At 39.7% G+C, this 21,534-nt stretch overlaps 1 protein-coding gene across 1 annotated transcript; it reads right to left on the reverse strand.

Moving 5' to 3' along the window:
- Positions 1-1,291: 1,291 nt before the first annotated feature.
- On the reverse strand, positions 1,292-19,074 carry hpxb (hemopexin b). Its single transcript, XM_056476033.1, has 10 exons — positions 18,957-19,074; positions 15,137-15,159; positions 12,803-12,895; positions 12,294-12,451; positions 11,465-11,618; positions 9,679-9,894; positions 7,870-7,962; positions 6,066-6,196; positions 5,347-5,494; positions 1,292-1,536 (listed from the first exon to the last, which is right to left on the reverse strand). The coding sequence occupies exons 1-10, from the start codon at positions 19,019-19,021 to the stop codon at positions 1,310-1,312; spliced, it is 1,308 nt and encodes a 435-aa protein (XP_056332008.1). The 5' UTR covers positions 19,022-19,074; the 3' UTR covers positions 1,292-1,309.
- Positions 19,075-21,534: the final 2,460 nt, after the last annotated feature.

Below are 21,534 nucleotides of genomic sequence, written 5' to 3' on the forward strand. Positions count from 1 at the left end.
CTTATCCCGGTTACAATTAGTTCAAAATGCTGCTGCAAGGCTTTTAACAGGGATCAAGAAACATGAGCACATGACACCAGTCTTACGCTCTCTGCACTGGCTGCCTGTGCACTATCGAGTCACTTTTAAAATGCTTCTCTTGGTTTTTAAATCTCTAAATGGCCTGGCACCTTCTTATCTGTCAGACATTTTAATTGAGCATCAGCCTGGTCGGTCTCTTCGGTCATCTAACCAGAGACTGTTATTCATACCTAAGTCGAGGCTGAAATGCAGAGGTGACCGTGCTTTTGCAGTAGCTGGTCCTAGGTTGTGGAATGCTCTGCCCCTCTGTATCAGATCTGTTTCATCCCTGTCTGTTTTTAAATCTAGGTTAAAAACTTATCTCTTTGATTTGGCATTTTATCAGTGAAAAGTGTCTGTTTTAGCTATAATTTTATAATTTTATATATACATTTGTTTTTATCTGTTTTGATTTGTACTGTGCAGCACATTGGTCAGCCTCTGGTTGTGTTAAATAGTGCTATAGAAATAAAATTGACATTGACATTGACATTGACATTACACATTATCAAAGAGAATTCTCACAGGGAAAAATTATTATTAGCATGCTGCAATATTAGCCTATCATATCCTCCTGCGACCCGAAGAAAGTTTTTTCTTTTTCTTTTTTTTTTCTGTGATTTCCTTCATCCTTTGGGTTAAAAAATTCTACAATTTAGAGTTTTTACATTTAGTTTTTATTTTAATTTTACAGCATGTCCACTGTAGTGGACCACAGGACCATATTAGTTCAAAATGACCACCACTCAGACAACAGAACTGGAACACACCGAACCACTACAGCCTCCATTGTAGTACTGCTAGTTACAACAGTACAGTTAACTGTTGACCATTAATAGGCTGATGAATGACAAAACTCTTTAAAGCTTTAAATCTTTACATACATTTAGACTCTCAGCTGTAAGCCCTGCTGAAAAATCCAGCTTAAACCAGCTTAGGCTGGTTGGCTGGTTTTAGCTGGTCGAGCAGCCTGGTTTTAGAGGGGTTTTGGCCATTTCCAGGCTGGTTTCCAGCTCAATAATCTGCCAAAGCCAAATAATCTGATGTCTAAAAGGAGAAACAAGATTATTATTGGCGTATTATTCCTCAAAACAATACAGCGTTGTGGGTTTGTCCAGAAAAGCTTCAGTTCAGATATTTGGCTGAGAAACGAGTGAAAAAAGGGTTCAGCAGAGCAGGCAAGAGACGCAGCGAAATCATGAACTCAATGAAGCAAACCATCATCAGAAGCTGTTGCTCTGCTCAGTCTTTATTCTTCACAGCCAAATGTTTCAGGAGAGATCTTACGAGGTTCAGGTCTGAGTCTGCTCATAGCTAGAATCGTTGGGTTTGCATAGGAGTAATATTCTGGGCCGATGAAAACCTTCAGGCCTTCAGCATCACAAAAGCCAGCATCAGTGTTAGCAAAGGGAATAAGCCTCACTGTTCCAGGAGATCTGGGGGTGGCCACGAGGTCAACATCATACATCTTTTGATCTGAAGGATCAGGAGGAAAATCATTTCAGGAACGGCAACACTTTATAATAACTACACACTATGAATCATTTATTAAGCATTAGCAAACAGTGAACTCATTATCTCTACATTAATAGACGTTAGTAAGCAGTTACATCTACAAATGCTGTATACTTGTCTTATCAGCGCATGTATAATGTGCTTAATGATTGTGTTCTCATACTTTAATAATAATTCATTTTTCATTAATTACCTTTGCATTATTTACAAAGCAGTCATTTAAGAATAGTGTGTGTGTGTTTAAGATCATTCAGGATGCGTGAGTAAATGATTAATCAACTATTCATATCAACATTTAAATATCTAATTATTCAGGTATATATTAGACATGCCTGTAGCCAGGGGGGGTTCGGGTAGTTCGAACGAACCACCCCCCACAGTCAAATTGTCCAGAATTTATCCTTTTATTTATGTAATTTAATATTTTATAATATATTTATATTTAATATATATTGTAATAAAGTGTAACTTAAATAACTACGGCCAATAATTTGAATCCCATGGAGCGAGTCATGTGACAAAACGAGATGAGAGTCATGTGACAAAATGAGATGCGAGTCACGTGACAAAACGAGATGCGAGTCACGTGACAAAACGAGATGCGAGTCACGTGACAAAACGAGATGCGAGTCACGTGACAAAACCCACTGAGTGGTAACATTTGTATCTTTGATGCGACATCCATACTGAGTAACGCTGTGCGTCGAAAAGAGCAAGAGAGGCAGAAAATGCAGGCATCGGCGTCATTATCGATAAATATTGAACATATGTCAGGCCCGTAGCCAGCCTGGTGAAAGGGGTGGTTCTTTTTTTTTCTCAAAATGTGGACTTTTTACATTACATTTAGTCATTTAGCAGACGCTTTTATCCAAAGCGACTTACAAATGAGGACAAGGAAGCAATTTACACAACTATAAGAGCAGCAGTGAACAAGTGCTATAGACAAGTTTCAGGTGTGTAAAGTCTAAGAAGCAAAGCATTAGTAATGTTTTTTTTTGAGAGAGAGAGAGAGAGAGAGAGAGAGAGAGTACAGTTAGTGGTATAGCCAGAGAGGCAGTTACAGATTAGGAAGGAAAGTGGAGACTAAACAGTTGAGTTTTTAGTGGTTTCTTGAAGACAGCAAGTGACTCTGCTGTTCTGATGTAGTTAGGGAGTTCATTCCACCAACTGGGCAGATTGAATGTGAGAGTTCGGGATTTCTTCGCTCTTAGGGATGGAACCACGAGGCGACGTTCATTCACAGAACGCAAGTTTCTGGAGGGCACATAAATCTGCAGAAGTGAGAGCAGATAAGAAGGAGCAAAGCCAGAGATCGCTTTGTAACAAACATCAGAGCTTTGAATTTGATGCGGGCAGCAACTGGCAGCCAGTGCAAACGGGTGAGTAGCGGAGTGACATGTGCTCTTTTGGGTTCATCAAAGACCACTCGTGGTGCTGCGTTCTGAAGCAGCTGAAGAGGTTTGATAGAGTTAGCTGGTAGCCCGGCTAGTAGAGAGTTGCCATAATCCAGTTTGGAGAGAACAAGAGCTTGAACAATGAGTTGAGCTGCATGTTCAGATAGGAAGGGTCGGACCTTTCTGATGTTATAGAGTGCGTTTTTTTGCAGTTATTCACCTCATTTTCTATATAATTATGATGTTTAAATACTCCAATAAGTGGCATTTTAAGCACTATTTTTAGCTGGATTAGCTTGTTGTATCCTCCGTTTTTGATGTACCAAAAATATTTCCTAAAGATTTATAATAAAAACATATAAAAAAAGAGCTTCACAGTTTTCTTCTAGCCTCTCTTGAAAATTCATCCAACAACAGCCTATTTAGTATAAACAGCAAAATCAGTCTAAGGCAGTCGAAAAATGTGGAAAAAAAATAAAAACTTAAAACTGCGCCTACACGTTTTGATAACACTTGACTTCATCAGGGTAACCTGATGTAGCCGCAGTTTTAAAGGGCCCATAGTTGACCTCTTTTTTCTGATGTAATATTAATATTCTGGTTGTTCTGAGTGTGCCAGTTTAGGTTCAGTTTAAAACACAATTCAGATTTTTTTATTATAATGTGTTAAAAAGTGTCATGTTGGGGGCGTGTCCACAGCTCGCTGATTTAGGGGTGTGTTGCTTTACATGTAGATTAGTTTCGGCTTCCCACCCAATGTAACAAGGGGGCGGGGCCATGAGCTCACCCGCTCTGCGTTTGCAACAGAGTCAGACAGGCAGACTGAGAGAAGGAGTGAGAGGATCCGCATTCAGTCGTACATGTACGACTCTGACACAGACCAAGCAGAGAGTACAAAATCATTTGTGTCTTTTTACAGTTTTACAGCCAACTGTGTGCTAGTTTCAAGTGCCGAGCTTGAACACCGAGACTAATAACCACGCACACTGAATAAACTTTGACTGAGGCACCGGATGCACCGCTTGAAGCCGCGACACGGCACACCAGACACTCTCTGTGGTGCGGCAGAAACATGAAGTGTCTCGAATCGTCGCGCCACGCATTTTTGAATTCTAAACATCGGTTTCTGCAGCGGTCCGCGGCGCCCAGCCGTCGACTTGAGTGTACCCTGATAGAAACCTATGTTTAGAATTGTAAAACGCATGCTAGTTAAGATCACAGGGAGCTTCTGGGATCGTGAGAAATGCAAACGGCTGAAGTATAAGGTAGACTCAATGAGAAGTACACATGTTTGCAAACCTACCTAAAGATACAACCAATAATTCCGATTAGAGCGATAATGTGGAGAATATTGCTCTTGTGTTGAGCCCAATGAGCCTTGCATCTAAAAATAGAGCTAGCGTGTTCCTTTAGTGATATCGCTTCGACTCACGCTGAAAATGGCGGACGTGAATCCACAAACTGAGGATATGATGACGCGCCTGTCAATCAATATTGGTGGGCGGGGGGACCGCTCTCCTACGTAAAGTTGCGGTCGATCTGAAAACCGCTCCAATTGGTCCACCATTTTTATGTTGTTAAATTGAAAAAAAAAGCACTGGGTGTGCTTATATCACCCCAATATGACAGTTTATACACCATACATGCACACATGTCTGTCCAAACAGCTTGAACAGTAGATTTTTTACCATAGGTGCCCTTTAAGGAACAGCCATGTCAATAAAGGCTTTTTATTATTTCTTCCACATTTTTTGAGTTTCTTGGACTGACTGGCTAATCCAGCTAAAAAAAAGGTACTGCTTAAAATGTCACTAAAATGCAGTATTTAATTCTCAAAGTTAAATAGGCGTATAACTGCAAAAAGGTCCACTTTTGGAGAAAAAAGAACCACCCCTTTCACCAGGCTGGATACGGGCCTGTTAATAGTTACTCTATTAATAAAGTGGTAAAAGTGTCTATTAATAAAGTTTTAAAAAACACTTTATTAACTCAACTTCATCCAGTTTTGTGATCTAATCTAAAGTCAAGACTACTAATGCTGTATAAATCCCTTATAAATGACAAGGCGGGGCATGTCAGACACTACAGAGCGTTTGATTGGTCAGGAGTTTTGATGAGAAACTGAAGTATGAAAAAATCCAGTTAGGCGGAAGTGACAAACTACAAGCTTAACATGTTTATATCAGCTTCATATCTTCTGAATGTGAATTTTATAAGTGTTTTGGAGCGCGCTAGATTATAGAGAGACTCACACACATCAGATTAAGGTTGGATCAGAGCTGTGCTGGTCTGTGGCTCTCCTAGACTGAACTCGGCCATCTCTGCTATATATACACATGCAAATGCTGATCGGGCGAAGCTCACAGATCGTTCCTACCTTTTATAATGTGTACAGTGTGTTGTTGTGGGCACAGAAATGCTGCGTTCACGGGACCATCAATGCCCAGCTCTTCCTTCAGAGGTTTTGGATAGCCCTCTATCAGGGTATAATGGACTGCTGACTTATAGATGTAGACCTGATCACCCTAAAAAAGAAAAGGTCAAACAGGTCAGAGATGAAAACGGCTCTTCAAGCATATTGATTTGGAGGAAAATGACATTAGAGTGAGAACCCTGACATAAATAACAGTAAAACATGAACGCTGTTGATGCTTTGGCGTATTAGTTTTACACTGTAATAACAAAAAGTCAAGACAACAAGTATTTTTAAGTTGCTTTAACTTATTTTAATGAGTTAACCCTTATGCACGGTTCAAATTGACTCCCCTTTTGCTATGTTTGGGATGAAAACACTGAATTAAACTGCTGTAAAAATGCATCAGATTATATTTTTTTCCTTTTTTTTTTGCATAAATCTGTTAATCAACCTCAGACCTGATCAAAACTACCAAAGTGTTCAGAAAAGTAGAGGATTTTAACTCTTTAATTGGGAAATTCACAAATGATGTCACTGATTTGGTGAAAAAACCGATGTACTTAATACTTAATACTTCTTAATACTTCTAGTCAGTTTGATTGATGTAAGCTGAGATGACTAGAAAAGTTCATTTGATTCGACTCTAAAATGTAAGGCGTCCATATTTGTTTACTGTGCACCTGAATGATGTACATATTTTCTCCATAAGCAAACGCAGCGTCCACTCGACCAGAGATTTCCTTCCATAACCTGGAAATGGGGAAATGGTGACTGCCATCTCGGTGTGTGTCCAAGCGCATGTACATCACATCTGCAAGCGTAAGGATTATTAAATAATAAAATTATAGTTAAGCAGTTTAATCATTTATCAGCACGACACTGAAAAAAACAAGTCCAAATGTCTAAACATTCCTCTAGACAGCAAAGCAAGCAAAACATATTGTCCTGTTTCCAGAGTCAAAATGAAGTGAGTTTTTTCTTAAAACAAGATAAGTAATCTGCCAATGAGGGAAGAAAAATAATCTTGTTTTTTATTTTGACATACGATTAATTCCCTTCCCACATTGGCAGATTATTGTGCTTATTTTAAGGAAAATCTCCCTTCATTTAGACTCATTATTTCTGAAATCAACACAATATATTTTCATTGTCAAGAAAATGCTTCTTGATTTAAAGTGGTGGTCCAGAGTGTATTTTTAAGGCTTGGTTGTGTTTATAAGATGCAAATCAATGTGTGCTCATGCTTCATTTGCAGAAAATCCTGTTATTTTTACTCACATATCTTACTTTGATTATATACAGCTACTCAGCCAACTTAAAAAACGCTGTCATGTTTCCTAGTTCCTCTGAAAGGCCTGCCCTCAAGAGGCTCTGATTGGTCAGCTAACATAATGTGCTGTGATTTGTGAATCGGCTCCATGTCACCAGGAAAAGCGTCACACTCCTACAAGCACGCGCTTTTGTGATGTGTAAACACTGTCAGTCAGAGCAGCTGTTAGCCACATCAGTTTGAGCCTGAATCAGACAGAAAATGAAGAGGTCACAGCTAAACCTCACGCCTGCTCTCTAAAATAACATCTGACAAGTGTCTTTCACATATATTCGGGTTATAAGCATGTGTAAGTAATATGAAACATCACATATCTTTTGTGAGTTCATTATCTGAGATGTAGAATGCAGGGAAAGCGTCCGCATAGAGAGACACTGCAGCGCTGCTGAAGATTGAGGCTGTTTACAGCAGTTTGATGGATAAATATGAGTTTGCAGCTAAATTTTCCATTGTTTACATCCTCGCTACAACATACCTTTAACGCTAGACACTGTGCATGTAATAGATCAATTTGAACAAATAAAAACACTTACAGGTTGTGGCTCACAATCCACAGCTTCCTCTATTCTGGTTGGAGCTGCTCCTTCTTTGAGGAGTTTAAGCCGAATCCAGCACTGAACTGAGAGAGATTCTGGAAGCTGTCCTTTGTCAAATGCTAGCTATATATTGGTTATAATTCTCTGCAACATAATTAAAATTAAACTGTAATCACTTCTCTCTTTGTGTCGTGTCCTTTGGAAGCCCAAATACAGAAACAGAAGAAGCTCTGTGGAAATAGCAGCGTTTGGACGCCATTTTAGCTTCCTCTGCTGTAACATTGCAGCTCCTCTGGCCACGCCCCTTTGCTGCGCGGGGTGTGTGCATGTGGTGAATGCGCATAACCTGAAGCATTTGTGATCTCACTAGCCCGGATGTATTTTTGTAGTCCCCAAACTTTGTTTGCTGTAGGCTTTGCTAAGCTAACTCTGTAAAAGCCAATGTCTCCCTTTACATTCAGAGATGTTGTTTATGTTCACACAGCTACATTACACATCAGCTAAAGTTTAACATATGATATTGTAGTAGACCACCCCTTTAAGAATTTGTAGATATTTAGACTAGAAACAAGACAAAAACTCCTGTAAGTGTGTATCCTAATAAAAAAGTTGATTTACCCTGAAACGCATACATTCTGCCTTTCTCATCAGCACTGATAGCATCCAGCTTGACCTCACTGCAGTGCAGTTTTCTTGCACCTCCTCCATGACCTAGAGAAAATGTACAAATAGAGATATTGCAATTTATTATTTTTTCTTCGGCTTAGTCCCTTTATTTATCATTAGTCGCCACAGGGGAATCAACCGCCAACTATTCCGACATGTTTTAGGCAGCGGATGCCCTTCCAGCTGCAACCCAGTACAGGGAAACACCCAAATACACTCATTCACACACACATTATGGCCAATTTAGTTCATCAGTTCCCCTATAGCGCATGTGTTTGGACTGTGGGGGAAACCGGAGCACCCGGAGAAAACCCACAGCAACACATGGAGAACATGCAAACTCCACACAGAAATGCCAACTGAGCCAGTCGGGACTCGAACCAGCGGCCTTCTTGCTGTGAGGCAACAGTGCTAACCATTAAGCTACCGTAATTCATACAAAAAAAGAAGTTGGCTCTACTCACACTGAGAGAATCGGCCATTTTGACTCATTTTGCATCAGTTGCAATTGTTTTGAAAGTTAAGTAAACGTTAAATGTTTTAACAAGATGTAAATAAGGTCTCTGATGCCCCTAGAGTGTGTGGATGTGAAGTCTCAGCTCACTAATAGTGTTTATAACCTCTGAAAATGACAGTTTTAGGCTTTGATCCTAACTGTGGTGTTTTGGTGACTGTCACTTTAAATTCTAATGAGACTGTGCTCTTTTTAGAAGAGGGCGGAGCTACAAATGCCTGTGTGTCAGCATAGTGGCAGATTCAAAAACAAGACTAACCTCCGATGCTAATGAGGTGGAGATAGTCACTAGTGGGCGGGGCTTTCCCCCTCTGAAATTGTTTTGAAAGTTAAGTAAACGTTAATGTTTTAACAAGATGTAAATAAGGTCTCTGATGCCCCTAGAGTGTGTGGATGTGAAGTTTCAGCTCACTAATAGTGTTTGTAACTCTCTGAAACTAACCCTTTTAGGCTTTGATCCTAACTGTGGCGTTTTGGTGACTGTCACTTTAAATTCTAATGAGATTGTGCTCTTTTTAGAAGAGGGCGGAGCTACAAATGCCTGTGTCAGCATAGGGGCAGATTCAAAAACAAGACTAACCTCCGATGCTAATGAGGTGGAGATAGTCACTAGTGGGCGGGGCTTCCCCCCTCTGAAATTGTTTTGAAAGTTAAGTAAACGTTAAATGTTTTTACAAGATGTAAATAAGGTCTCTAATGCCCCTAGAGTGTGTGGATGTGAAGTTTCGGCTTACTAATAGTGTTTATAACTCTGAAACGGACCCTTTTAGGCTTTGATCGTAATTGTGGCGATTTGGTGACTGTCGCTTTAAATTCTAATGAGATTGTGCTCTTTTTAGAAGAGGGCGGAGCTATAAATGCCTGTGTGTCAGCATAGTGGCAGATTCAAAAACAAGACTAACCTCCTATGCTAATGAGGTGGAGATAGTCACTAGTGGGCGGGGCTTCCCCCCTCTGATGACACGTACAAACAGAGAATGTCAATCAAAGTGTTTCTGCAGACTGTTTATATCAAGTCTGAACATGAAGAATAGAATTAATTCATTTTCACCATTAGAAGCTGCTTATATTTACACACTGCTGCCACACAACTGTGATTAAACCCCAAATAAAAGTGATTTCTAAATAATAGGTGCTCTTTAAAGATCAGTAAAATCCAAATACTCTTAAAAACTGAAATGGACTTTTAAAATCGTTAAGATGCTCAATTTTGTTTGCAAGCAAGTCAACAAAGCTATGAGGCTTACCCAATCCTTCACCACACCTCATGAAGTAATTTCGGGCATCTTTGGGATAATTTCCCGTCACCTCCCCAGTAACTGGATGAAATCTAGTGAAGTTGTGACCATGAAAGCAATAGTAGTGCTCGAGCCAGCGGAAGGCAGAAGTGCAGTTTGGCAAGTGTGTCCACACCTTCTTCTTTACCGACTTTGTCTTGATGTCGAAACTATAGGCTTCATTTCCTAAAGGGATATATAAATGTTATTAATCACATTAAGCAGAGTAACATGCCCACAGTGCCACCCACAATGGAGCCTTTTCACATTTTCCAGGTTTCTCAACAGCAGAAGTCGTCATAGTTGGTAAACTTAGAGTGCAGTGAATAGGAGAGTACAACAAATCATTATTTACAATCATATTTGCTGAAATAATGAAAGAAACTCCACCATGGTGTTATCAAGACTATCAGAAAAAGGAAAAAAATAGTGTGAGACTGATAACAGCAGCCAGAAGAGAGAATAATGTCAGAGTTACTGTCCTGCCCCTATAGACACTCTGCAATACAAACACCTCGGATAAGCGGCCGGTCATTCATTTTTTGTAATTTGACGCAAGGATGATGCAATACATACACTCAGCGCCACTTTACTAGGTACACCTGTCTAACTGCTCGTTAACACAAATTTCTAATCAGCCAATCACATGGCAGCAAGTCAATGCGTTTAGACATGTAGACATGTTCAAGACGATCTGCTGCAGTTTAAACCGAGCATCAAAATGGGGAAGAAACCACTCGTTACAACCAAGGTCTGCAGAAGAGCATCTCTGAACCAGCAGAAGACCACACCGGGTGCCACTCCTGTCAGCTAAGAACAGGAAACTGAGGCTACAATTCACACAGGCTCACCAAAACTGGACAATAGAAGATTGGAGAGACGTTGTTTGGTCTGATGAGTCTCCATTTCTCCTGCCATTCAGATGGTCGGGTCAGAATTTGGTGTCAACAACATGAAATCATGGATCCATCTTGCCTTGTATCAACGGTTCAGGCTTGTGGTGGTGGTGTAATGGTGTGGGGATATTTTCTTGGCACACTTTGGGCCCGTTGGGTACCAATTGAGCATCGTGTCATCGCCACAGCCTACCTGAGTATTGTTGCTGACCATGTTCATCCCTTTCTGACCACAGTGTCTCCATCTTCTGATGGCTACTTCCAGCAGGATAACACCATGTCATAAAGCGCCAATCATCTCAGACTGGTTTTTTGAACATGACAATGAGTTCACTGTACTCAAATGGCCTTTACAGTCACCATATCTCAATCCAATAGAGCACCTTTGGGATGTGGTGAAACGGGAGATTGCCATCATGGATGTGCAGAGGACAAATCTGCAGCAACTGTGTGATGCTATCATGTCAATATGGAGCAAAATCTCTGAGGAATGTTTTTAGTATCCTGTTGAATCTACGCCACGAAGGATTAAGGCAGTTCTGAAGGCAAAAGGGGGTCCAACCTGCTACAAGTAAGGTGTACCTAATAAAGTGGCCGGAAGTGTACATAAATACATATAAATGCTCATGCATTTTTAAAATATAAATATTAATAACTTTCATGTTTCTAACATGCAGTTCATCCAAAAGCATTAATATTCTGCTATTAATTACTCCCTTGTGTTGTTCCAATCCCCAGAGACCTTCGTTTATACTCAGAACACAAATTATTAACACAACGTTCATTTTTGGGGGGTGTATAAAGCCACCCATTCTTACAGTTCAGTTTCCAACAGGGCACATAATGATTGATTGAATAACCTTTGAAGAAGAGCACCGAATCCGTGATGCACTCTCCTTTGGGACACTCGACAGCAGCATCTAGATGGCTGGGGACGCCAGGAAACTCCTGCTGGATCTCCATTGGGTAGCCTTTCTCGAGTGTGTAGTTGTAATAACTGAAGACTTTATCATCCTTAAAAGAAAGCATTAAATCAGCATGTGCACTCTTGACTGTATTATAGACTGTAGGTAAATGGTATGGAAACTATTTTTATGGGCTGAATTTAAACAAATTAAGTTGAACATTACTTAATTACTTACACTGAAATTAATCATTTATTATGATGTACTTATTGTTTGAATACATGTTTTTACATTGTAGTTATGATTTATTAAATACCTGCATGCAATTAATTCCTGTAATTACACTGTTGACCATCCTTTACCTAAACCCACCCTTAAGTTTATGCTTTTGTATGTATTTGGTATGCGATTATTCTATAAAAAGAGGTGGATGGAAACATATATAATGTAACTCTCAGTATTGACCTTATTCTTGACGTTTGAGCAGATCTTTTTGGCTCGAGACTTCTGCTCTCATTCACTTCCATTGATTTTAAGACATCAAAACAGCACGTTATGCTGCTTGATGTTGCAACCTGATATTTTCTCATTATATTATTCTACTTTTTACGCATATTCATGAACGCACTTGTTAGTAGAGCAAGCCGTTTTCTGCTGTTGATTATTCCTAGTTATTTCTCTAATAGGCGACTGAATTAGAAGTTCCAAAACAGTCGCAAAAACAACTTCTACACTGAAGAATAAAGCTGACTAGAAAGGAATGAGACTGATCTCAAATAAGCACCAGAAAGAAGTAGATGTGGTCGTGAACGCTGGCGTCATGTTCATGGTGCATGCGGAACGCTGCATCAACATGACCCAGGTGAGCATAGTCATCCAGCTCGGTGAAAACACTGCTCGAGGGCTCAGATGCTCCGGAAAAACCCTTCCATAAACGGTCACCTACAGAAAGAAAAGCTCTGCTTAACTAGGAAAATCCATGAAAAGGACGTTTGAAAATTAGTAAAGTATCTGTTTGTTTCTGGTCAATAAGGTGTCATTAGTTAATGTATTTACTAATACTTGTAGAACATTTATTAATCGTTTACTAATGCATTACTGAAATCCAATTCATGCTTGTTAACATTAGTCAATGCACAAAGAGTTGACATGAACTAATATTGAATGACTTTAATATCCTTAACATGAGCAAATACGTTAAATAAATGTACTGTTCAATGTTTGTTCAAGTTATTGAATGCTTTAACTAACATTAATGAATGCAACCTTATTGTAAAGTGTTAAAATAAATACCTTTAAAAAAGAAAGTGTTTCCTTTCTCATCTGGAGCGATGGCATCAAATTCAATGCCTTTACATCGGTCTTCATGGTGGTCCTCTGGGGCATCTATGATGTTATGATTGTATTATTCATGATAATAAGACTACAATATAATCTGCCAATGGGGTGAGCAAAGTAATCGCATGTCGAAAGGAAAAAAAACAAGATTATTTTGCTTACCGCATTGCTTGTTTTATGGAAAGATTCACTCAATTTCGGCATATTATTTCTAACACAGACTCACTCTGAAGATGTACCCCTATATACATTTCTGGAGAGCGACAAATATGTCCCAGGAGGTACTTTTTTTTTTGCAGTTTATGTTTTTGCGAATAGACCAGAGGCCGCTGTGTACGCTTTTTCCGATCTCAAATTTTTCTCATGAGTGCCATTTGCGACTGCTGTTCTCACGTAAATCCACTGTCGACTGACTGACTGATCGTCCCACCTGACAGTTCTAAAAGCACAGACTGACACGCCCACCACCCCTTCCCTAAAGCCAACCGATAATGTTTTCAAAAGCACAGACTGACACGCCCACCCCCTTCCCTAAACCCAACCGATAATGTTTTCAAAAGCACAGACTGACACGCCCACCACCCCTTCCCTAAAGCCAACCGATAATGTTTTCAAAGCACAGACTGACACGCCCACCACCCCTTCCCTAAATCCAACCGATAATGTTTTCAAAAGCACAGACTGACACGCCCACCCCCTTCCCTAAACCCAACCGATAATGTTTTCAAAAGCACTGACTGACACGCCCACCCCCTTCCCTAAATCCAACCGATAATGTTTTCAAAAGCACTGACTGACACGCCCACCCCCTTCCCTAAATCCAACCGATAATGTTTTCAAAAGCACTGACTGACACGCCCACCCCCTTCCCTAAATCCAACCGATAATGTTTTCAAAAGCACAGACTGACACGCCCACCCCCTTCCCTAAATCCAACTGATGTTTTCAAAAGCACTGATTGACACGCCCACCCCCTTCCCTAAATCCAACCGATGTTTTCAAAAGCACTGACTGACAAGCCCACCCCCTTCCCTAAACCCAACCGATAATGTTTTCAAAAGCACCGACTGACACGCCCACCCCCTTCCCTAAACCCACCGACAGTGTTTTTAAAAGCACCGATTGGCACGCCCACCATGTTCCCTAAATCCAACCGACAGTGTTCTTAAAAGCACTGATTGACACGCCCACCATGTCCCTAGATCCAACCGATAGTGTTCTCAAAGCCCGATTGACACACCCACCATCTTCCTTAAACCCAACAGAGTGTTCTTGAAAGCACCGATTGACACATCCACCCCCTTCCCTAAACCAACCGAGTAGTGTTCTCAAAACCACTGAGATGACAACGCCCACCATCTTCCCTAAACCCAACCCAGAGTATTTTCAAAAGCACCGATGGACCCGCCCACCACGTTCCCTAAACCCAACCGATAGTGTTTTCTAAAGCAATACAGAAAAAGAAAAACCCTTGCGGCTGCCTGATTTTTACCACGTTTTCAAATTTCACCACATTCTTACTCTGTTATTTTCTCGTTTATTAAATTTTTTGGCGTTTGTTTTTGTCTTACCTGCTTTCTGAAACCTTTCTTAGCTGGACTTGTACCCCGCCATCGCGGTCATGTCCCCTCAACGTCACAAGTCCGCCGACATACACTGCGAGCCACTGGGCAAACTGGTAACAGTGGAAGAGCCGTCCGTACAGAGATAAGCGGTCAGCTGGTAAGCGCGAAAAAGAACGGCGTCATACCGCCCCATAGCATTTGAAAGAAGAAATGCAGCCATATGTACCTCTGGCTACATAATTCGCCATCTCCAGAAATGTATATAGAGCTACATTTTCAGACTGAGCCTATGCTGCAACATTCTTAAAACAAGACTATATTTTTAACTCTTGGTTTAAGAAGTTTTAGACATTTAGAGTAAGTAAGAAAAGCATTTTGAATGTTAATAGCCTACTGACTGCCAATATTCAACATCTATAATCCACCAAGCAATAGTAGACATCTAAATATACAGTCATCTCACATCCCAACTACCTACATAGTAGAAAAAAGGCAATGGGTGCAAGCTATACCAACCAGCATTCTTCAAAATAACTACTTCTGTGTTTTATCACTCAGATTCTCTCTTTTTTTATAGGAGGCTCCAACAATATTGTGAAATTATCTTTGATTTGTGTTTATCAGTAAAGTCAATGTTGAAAATAAACCTTCTTTTATAACATTTGTAGACTTAACATAATGTTTTAACTACACCCACGCAAGAATATCAGATTTTCATGCCTACCTTTCAGCATAACATCATGTTGGCTGGAGAAAAAAAAATAATAATTTCAATAACATCTTAATATATGTTAAACCAACAACAATAACCAAAAACACCCTGCAAAACATGATCAAAATAGTTCAAATATCTACAAAATCTTAAATCAAGAAGCATTTACCAGACAAACAAACACTATAGTCTTGTTTTCAGAAATAATATGTAAAAATTAGGTGAGTTTTTCCCTAAAACAAGCACAATACTCTGTATATGCTGATGTTGATTATTTTGCTTCCCCCGTTGGCAGATTATTGTGCTTGTTTTAAGGATAAACTCACTTAATTTTGACTCATTATTTCTACAAACAAGACATTATTTTTGCTTGTCTAAAAATGCTTCTTGATTTAAGGATTTGTAGATATTTGGATTAGAAAGAAGACAGAAAATCTTAATGAGAAAAGCGTTTGCAGTGCAGTCATGATTTACGCCTGGACAAAATCACTAATGAAATGCTTGAGCAAATGTTAAATGTTTGTGTGCTGTAAACTGAAGACAACTAATACATGAGAAATGCCGATGTGGACTTTAATCAGTCAGTATCAGTGTTATTGATTAATCTCTGTAGCACAACATACAAGTAAACAGAGAGTTATACAAACATACTGGACTAATATAAACTAAAATAGTTTTTCAGGATCATATTTCTCACAGTTCACTGTCAAAAATATCTGTTAATCATGTTTATTTTACGGTTGTAAATTGCATTATAGGATGTTGATCTCTGCTCTGTCCACTTTAGATGTTGAAAATTCAACTCTACAGTTTAACAAAGTGACTTTTATTGACATTTTATTAGTTTGAAATAATATAAAGAATTAATATATAGAGGAAAACGTGTGTAAAATGACAGAAAATGTGCTGCAGTTTATTACAAGGTTTCTGTAGCGTAATATACGACACCAATCATCTCACATGATCATCTCAGGGTTAAAAGTTCTCAGAAGAAGTCCCGTAATGCAATTCAAAAGCAGAAATAAATGGAGAAAAAATAAAAATTAATGACAAAATATGAAAAACTGCTCATTTACAGATGTTTACAGTGTAGAAATGATTATAGTGACCAAAGTTATTAAATCAATAAATAAATCACACACACTTCAGGCATTCCACCCATGTTTTTGTATCTAAGAATGAACAAACAACAGATAAAATGTGCCATTTTGTAACAAACAACACAACACTGTAAAACAACATGAGGACTAAACGTCTAGACAAATGTATTTGGTTGCTTGACTTATTTTAATAATTTAATCAGGTTTCATCTACAGTTATACAAAATACATTCATTCATTTTCTTTTTAGCTTAGTCCCTTAATTAATCTGGGATCGCCACAGCGGAATGAACCGCCAACCTATCCTACATATGTTTTACACAGCGGATGCCCTTCCAGCTATCACTGGGAAACACCCATACACACTCATTCACACACCTACATTACACTCTCAGAAAAAAATGGTACAATATTGTACCAAAGAAGGTGCAAACTCTTGTCACTGGGGCAGGACCAACATAATTGTACCGTAAGACAAAGAAACACATTTGCACCATTGCAGTTTGCACCTTTAAGGACATGATGAGAAACCAAAATGTGCCTTTAGTTTTTAAAACCTGCAGATACAATATTGTAGCTTCATCAAAGGTACAAATCTGATCCATGAAGGCACCACTACAGTGACAAGACACTTTATACCTCAACAGTGTCAAATGTGTTCCTTCAAGAACTATTTAAAGGCTTTTTGCTGCTGTATATCCTCAATTTCATTCATTCATTCATTTTCTTTTCAGCTTAGTCCCTTTATTAATCTGGGGTCGCCACAGCGGAATGAACCACCAACTTATCCAGCATATGTTTCACGCAGCGGATGCCCTTCCAGCTGCAACCCATCTCTGGGAAACATCCATACACTCTTGCATTCACACTCATACAATACGGACAATTTAGCTTACCTAATTCATCTGTACCGCATGTCTTTGGACTGTGGGGAAACCTGAGCACCCGGAGGAAACCCACGCCAATTTATTTTCAGTAAATATAAAACATCAAAAATATTTATTAAACAAGTTTTAGTTTACAAAAAGTTTATTTATTTAAACCGGAGCACCCGGAGGAAACGCCAACACGAAGAGAACATGCAAACTCCACACAGAAATGCCAACTGACCCAGCTGAGGCTCAAACCAGCGACCTTTTTGCTGTGAGGCGATCTTTCTACCCACTGCGCCACCGCGTCGCCGCTTTAAACAAAGTTTAACTTCATAATTTTAGTCATCCTGATTAAATGTAAGTTGAGATGACTGCTGTGGCCTCACAGCAAGAAGTTTGCTGGTTCGAGTCCTGGTGTCCTGACATTTTTTACCCTACCCATCAGATTATGCTACCAACACTGTGTTTGAAAGGTTGGGGTTAGGGATTAGGTAGGTTAGGGCGATACTACAGCTTCATCCCTACTGAAAAAACCAGCTTAAACCAGCCTAAGCTGGTCAGGCTGGTTTTAGCTGGTCACCCAAGCTGGTTTTAGCTGGTTCCCAGGCTGGTCATAGCTGGTTTGTCAGGAAGGTTTTAGAGGGGTTTTGGCCACTTTTTAGCTGGTCAGGTTGGTCTTAGCTGGTTTTAGCTGGTCAAGCTGGTCTTAGCTGGTCAGGCTAGTCTTAGCTGGTTTTAGCTGGTCAGGCTGGTTTTAGAGGGGTTTTGGCCACTTTTTAGCTGGTCTTAGCTGGTCAGGTTGGTCTTAGCTGGTTTTAGCTGGTCAAGCTTGTCTTAGCTGGTAAGCTAGTCTTAGCTGGTCTTAGTTGGTCGGGCTGGTTTTAGAGGGGTTTTTGTGGCCACTTTTAGCTGATCTTAGTTGGTCAGGTTGGTCTTAGCTGGTTTTAGCTGGTCAAGCTAGTCTTAGCTGGTTTTAGTTGGTCAGGCTGGTTTTAGAGGGGTTTTGGCCACTTTTTAGCTGGTCTTAGTTGGTCAGGTTGGTCTTAGCTGGTTTTAGCTGGTCAAGCTTGTCTTAGCTGGTTTTAGCTGGTCAGGCTGGTTTTAGAGGGGTTTTGGCCACTTTTTAGCTCGTCTTAGTTGGTCAGGTTGGTCTTAGCTGGTTTTAGCTGGTCAAGCTTGTCTTAGCTGGTTTTAGCTGGTCAAGCTTGTCTTAGCTGGTCAAGCTAGTCTTAGCTGGTCAGGCTGGTTTTAGAGGGGTTTTGGACAATTTTTAGTTGGTCTTAGTTGGTGAGGTTGTTCTTAGCTGGTCTTAGCTGTTTTTAGCTGGTCAGGCTGGTTTTAGAGGGATATCACACTACTCCACATTAAAGTTTACACCAGTAGCAAAATCTGATGGGTAAAATGTGCAAAATACCTATTTTTTGAATGGGAGGTGGGACAATCTGACAAAGAAGGACAAATCGACAGAACATTGGCATTTCCGTGTGGAGTTTGCATGTTCTCCCCATGTTGGCGTGGGTTTCCTCCGGGTTTTACAGCTTCTCCAACAGTCCAAACACATGCGCTACAGGGGAATTGGATGAACTAAATTGGATGTGGTGTATGAGTGTGTGTGTGCGTGAATGCAGTAGTGCTGGGTTGCAGCTGGAAAGGCTTCCGCTGCGTAACACATATGCTGGAATAGTTGGTGGTTCATTCCACTGTGGCGACCCCTGATAAATAAGGGACCAAGCCGAAGGAAAATAAATGAATGAATGAAAACATTTAAGGCAGCATGATTTCTTTACAGCGAAGCATGGCACTTTAAAAATCACTGAATAAAATAAGTTAGTGTAATGTGATGTTGTATCAGATACTCACGCCGGCGCTGCGTTGCTCAGAGATAAAGCCATGCAAACACACAGGGAAAGAAACAGCACTGCCATAATGAGCCGTTTGCTTGATGCAGATGAGCTCAACAGAAGTCATGCGTGTTAAAAACTGAAACGTATTCCTGTAAACAGAGACCAGGCTTTATACTGGTGCTCTCTGGGGGTGGGGGATAAACGAGTGTGTTCTGCAATACTTTGGTAAACATCAGCAAATTTACCGACAAAACAGCAGAAAACACACTGCACTGAAAACAGGGAAACTACGCTGGAAATAATAATGGGTTCCATGGGTTAACATGAAGGATTTAAGATCGAACACAAAACTATTAAGTTGTCCCCATAAAAACATCAGGAATTGTGTCGTTTCAGCTCATTTTAAACAAGTAGTTTGAACAAGCAGCAAGCAGAATTTATTGAGTGCACTTTAAAAAAGTGAGTAGACCTTTTGCCTTAAAAAAGACAAGTTGATCTTACCGAAAAAAATTAAGTATATCTTTTGTAACTGAGAACTTATTCATCTCCTTCGGCCTGGTCCCTTATTTATCAGGAATCGCCACCGCAGAATGAACCGCCAACTATTCCAGCATTTGTTTAAAGCAGCGGATGCCTTTCCAACCGCAACCCAGTACTGGGAAACACCCATACACTCTCACATTCACACTCATACACGACAGTTAATTCAATTCCTCTGTGTTTGGACTGTGGGAACTCGAACCAGGGACCTTCTTGCTGTGAGGCCACAGTGCTAACCGCCACAATGCCGCGACACAATCGTGGCGACACAGTGGCTCAGTGGTTAGCACTGTGGCCTTACATTGGTTCTAGTCCCGGCTGGGCAAGTTGGCATTTCTGTGTGGGGTTTGCATGTTCTCCTCGTGTTGGTATGGGTTTCCTCTGGGTGCTCCGGTTTCCCCCACAGCCCAAACACATGCGCTATAGGGGAATTGATTAACTAAATTGGCCGGAGTGTATGAGTGTGTGTGTGTGTAAATGTGAGAGTTTATGGGTGTTTTCCAGTACTGGGTTGCAGCTGGAAGGGCGTTCACTGTGTAAAATATATGCTGGAATAGTTGGTGGTTCATTCCGCTGTGGCAACCCCTGATAAATAAGGGACTAAGCAGAAGGAAAATGAATGAATGAATTAAACATCATTATAGGATTGATCAAATGTAATATTTTTACTCAAACATTATAAATCGTAACTGAGAATTTTCATGATTTTTTATAGTCTTTAAAGCGTTTTGGATATTCTTTGAAACTTTCGCTCTTGTCATTATCAGCTACTGATAAGGAAAAACTGACGTGAATCAGTTGCATAATATTCCAGTACAGAGAGTCGTCAGAGATCCTGGTTTTTCCCAGGACAGTCCCATATTTCAGCATTCCCCCAATTTCTGTTTAACACAGAGAAGATTTCTTCAACTCATTTCTAATCATAATAGTTTTAATAACTCATCTCTAATAACTGATTTATTTTCTCTTTGTCATGATGACAGTAAATAATATTAGACTAGATATTCTTCAAGACACTTCTATACAGCTTAAAGTGACATTTAAAGGCTTAACTAGGTTAATTTCGGGTAATTAGGTAATTCATTGTATAATGATGGTTTGTTCTGGAGACAATCCAAAACAAATATTACTTAAGATGGCTAATAATATTGACCTTAAAATGGCTTTAAAAAAATTTAAAACTGCTTTTATTCCAGCCGAAATCAAACAAATAAGACTTTCTCCAGAAGAAAAAATATTTTAGGAAATACTGTGAAAAATTCCTTGCTCAGCTATATATTATAAAAGACAAAACTGGAACTAATCTAACAAAAACATTTAAGATCACAGTCCAAAAATTAGTGCATCCAAATGAATATGTTGGGGGAAAATATTCATTATAATGGTAATAAACAGGAAGAATCATGAAAAACATAATATGAATTTTTACTTGAAATTATGTTGTTTGTATTTATGATTATTATTATATATTTTGCATTTCAATTCTAATAAGTTTTGCAACAAAAACACATTTTTTGGTGTGAAAAATGCAGGACACTCATGCTGCATAATAGAACTTACAAAACAATCACTTTATTATATGTTTTTCAAAAGACAAAGTCCCTGCTTTAGTAGCCTTTGCTATAGACCTTTTCAGGGATGTAAACAATAACAATGGTCCCATAGTATTTCCTGCTTTACATTTTTGATTTCAGCAAAAACAGTTAAATATGGTGAACTAAACTGCGGACACTGAATGCTAAAAATGAAATGTGAAAATGTGCGTTCACATACCCTGCCGTACAGGTGCAGTTTCGCTGTCAGAATGCAGTTGTTTTGCTTGTTGACGATTATCCAGGCCTTGTACAGCTCCGTCTTCTTTCCTGGTCTTTGGCTAGGCAGAACCTCGGTTTTTAGCACTTGAATCTGGTCATCATGGAGCATTATTTCTTGCACATGACCACACAGAACTAAATTGTTGGTATCCAGACTTGTAGGCCTTTAACTTCTCACTTGTAAAATCACTTGTAGTTTCAGTAAGATAGTTGTATATTTGGGGCTGGATGCTTGACCAT

This window comes from Danio aesculapii, chromosome 16, assembly GCF_903798145.1.
Source record: "Danio aesculapii chromosome 16, fDanAes4.1, whole genome shotgun sequence".
Taxonomy (NCBI): Eukaryota; Metazoa; Chordata; class Actinopteri; order Cypriniformes; family Danionidae; genus Danio; species Danio aesculapii.